At 55.7% G+C, this 2,012-nt stretch overlaps 1 protein-coding gene across 1 annotated transcript in view; it reads right to left on the bottom strand.

Moving 5' to 3' along the window:
- Positions 1-2,012, bottom strand: part of MMEL1 (membrane metallo-endopeptidase-like 1) — a 35,510-nt gene that overhangs the window by 16,197 nt on the left and 17,301 nt on the right. The window contains 2 exon segments of the mRNA XM_010850211.1: positions 930-1,010; positions 1,184-1,345. Coding sequence (XP_010848513.1) covers positions 930-1,010; positions 1,184-1,345 — 243 coding nt within the window.

The following is a 2,012-nucleotide window of genomic DNA, read 5'->3' as shown; positions in this document are numbered from 1 at the left end:
GATCAGGTGACCTCTTGTTTCCATGGGAGGAGGGAGTGCACCAGCCAGAGATTGCACAGAGATACCCAGATGATGCTGGGGTCCCCACAAGTCCAGCTCTCAGGTACACCAGGAGCAAGCCCCTCCTTCCAGAGACCCTGGGGAAACAGCCAGCTTTGAGCCCTGGCACCGAGGAACTGTCCCCAGAGCAGCCAAAAGCACGGGCTAGGCTTGAAAGCTCCATGGCAGGTGGCCAAGGGAAGATGGCCGGAGGGGCCCAAGTGTGTGAATCCTCTTAATAGGGACCAGCGCCCCGAGAAATCCCCCAACACGGCCCCAACATACACACAGGCATACACATATTCACACAAATCACACAGACACACAGACACATATACATATACATACATACACATACAAAGACACATAAACACACAAACATACAAAGACATGCACACAAACACGTATGCCTATACACACAAAGACATACACATGGCGCATGTATATAGGCACACGCACACACATACACAGACACACACAAAAACTAAATACACATATCCACATATATATGTATACACACATACACACAAATGCATAAATACAGACAGACATACACCAATTCACATTCAAATGTATACACACACATTCCTACACACGCATATATACAGAATCACACACACAATAGACATACATTCACATCTATGCACACACATGCATCCCTCACTATCTCCCTCCAGCCTGAACACATGTCGTCCACAAGGGTCAGGGGGTGAGCTGGTTCTGGGTAGCTGGCAGTCAGCCCGTGCTTGCAGGAAGCCTGGACCCTATGGGGGAGGCAGGGCACATGGTCCCCCCAGGTGAGTTTGGAGTGGTGCCCTGTCCCTTGCTCTGCCAAGGGCCGTGGGGTCCTAGAACAGGGTCCTGGCAGGGCAGCCCCACTGGCCACTCACTTTCGTTCATGCAGGAGCGGTAGAGCATCTTGGCCTTTTGCACGGCCGGCCGGTCTTTGGTGGTGGAGTTCTCCAGCACCGCTGAGGGCAGAGAAGCCAAACAGAGGCCTCAGGTGACTGCTGGTGGGGGGGAAGGGTCAAAGTCCCAGCCCAGGGTGAGGCTTCATCCCAAGGGACTCCGTCTCCCCAGCCCGCTGGGTGAGGAGGGCTCTGCTGGCCGTCTCCCTGCTCCCTGTGGTGGAGGCTGTGCTCACCTTTGAGGATGATCTCCAGCTCATCCCGGAGGATGTCGAAGACGCTGTAGCGCGAGTTGGTCTCAGGGATCACGTGGCGCCGCAGCCAGCCCCCGCATGCGTACTGGTAGAAGTCGTTACACGGCTCCATGGACGGGTCCATGTTCTGGAGGATCCTGGCAGCTGTTCGTCCCCAGGGATTGCAAAGGGAGACCCGGTGTGGACAGCCCGATGGGTAGTTAGATATTCAGTCACAGCCAAGTGCCCTTGGGAGCGTTAGTCACCCTGGGACCTCAGGGCGGTTGTAAGCAGGGGCTCCAGCTCTAGTGCGTTAGTTGCTTGGTCGTGTCTGACTCTGCGATTCCATGGACTGTAGCCCCCAGGCTCCTCTTTCCATGGGATTCTCCAGACAAGAACACTGGAGTGGGTTGCCATTTCCTTCTCCAGGGGATCTTCCCAACCCAGAAATTGAACCTAGGTCTCCTGCACTGCAGGTGGATTCTTTACTGTCTGAGCCACCAGGGAAGCCCCCAGCTCTAGGGACTCCAGTTATCAGCCACACAACCTTGGATCCCTGTGACTGCTCTGATCCTCCCCTTCCACATCTGCAAATCTGCAATGCTGGTGGTCTGAGCCCACCTGGCTTGCAGCAAGTGCTCGATGCTGGCCCTGCCCCAGAGCCCTGTAATGGGTCACTGTGTCTGTGGGGGATGGTGGCTGTCATCTACCACGGGGCTTCATTTCCTGCTGGAGGGCTGTCTTTGCCCCCAGAACCCCAAGTGGTAGGGACAGTGGTGGGATGATTTCAGCTGGGCTGGCCAGGCTGGAACCCCACCCAGGACCCTCCCTC

Source organism: Bison bison, unplaced genomic scaffold (assembly GCF_000754665.1).
Source record: "Bison bison bison isolate TAMUID 2011002044 unplaced genomic scaffold, Bison_UMD1.0 scf7180017864289, whole genome shotgun sequence".
Classification (NCBI taxonomy): Eukaryota; Metazoa; Chordata; class Mammalia; order Artiodactyla; family Bovidae; genus Bison; species Bison bison.
The sequence above is the reverse complement of the archived record's forward strand: the minus strand, read 5'-3'. Positions and strand labels throughout refer to the sequence as shown.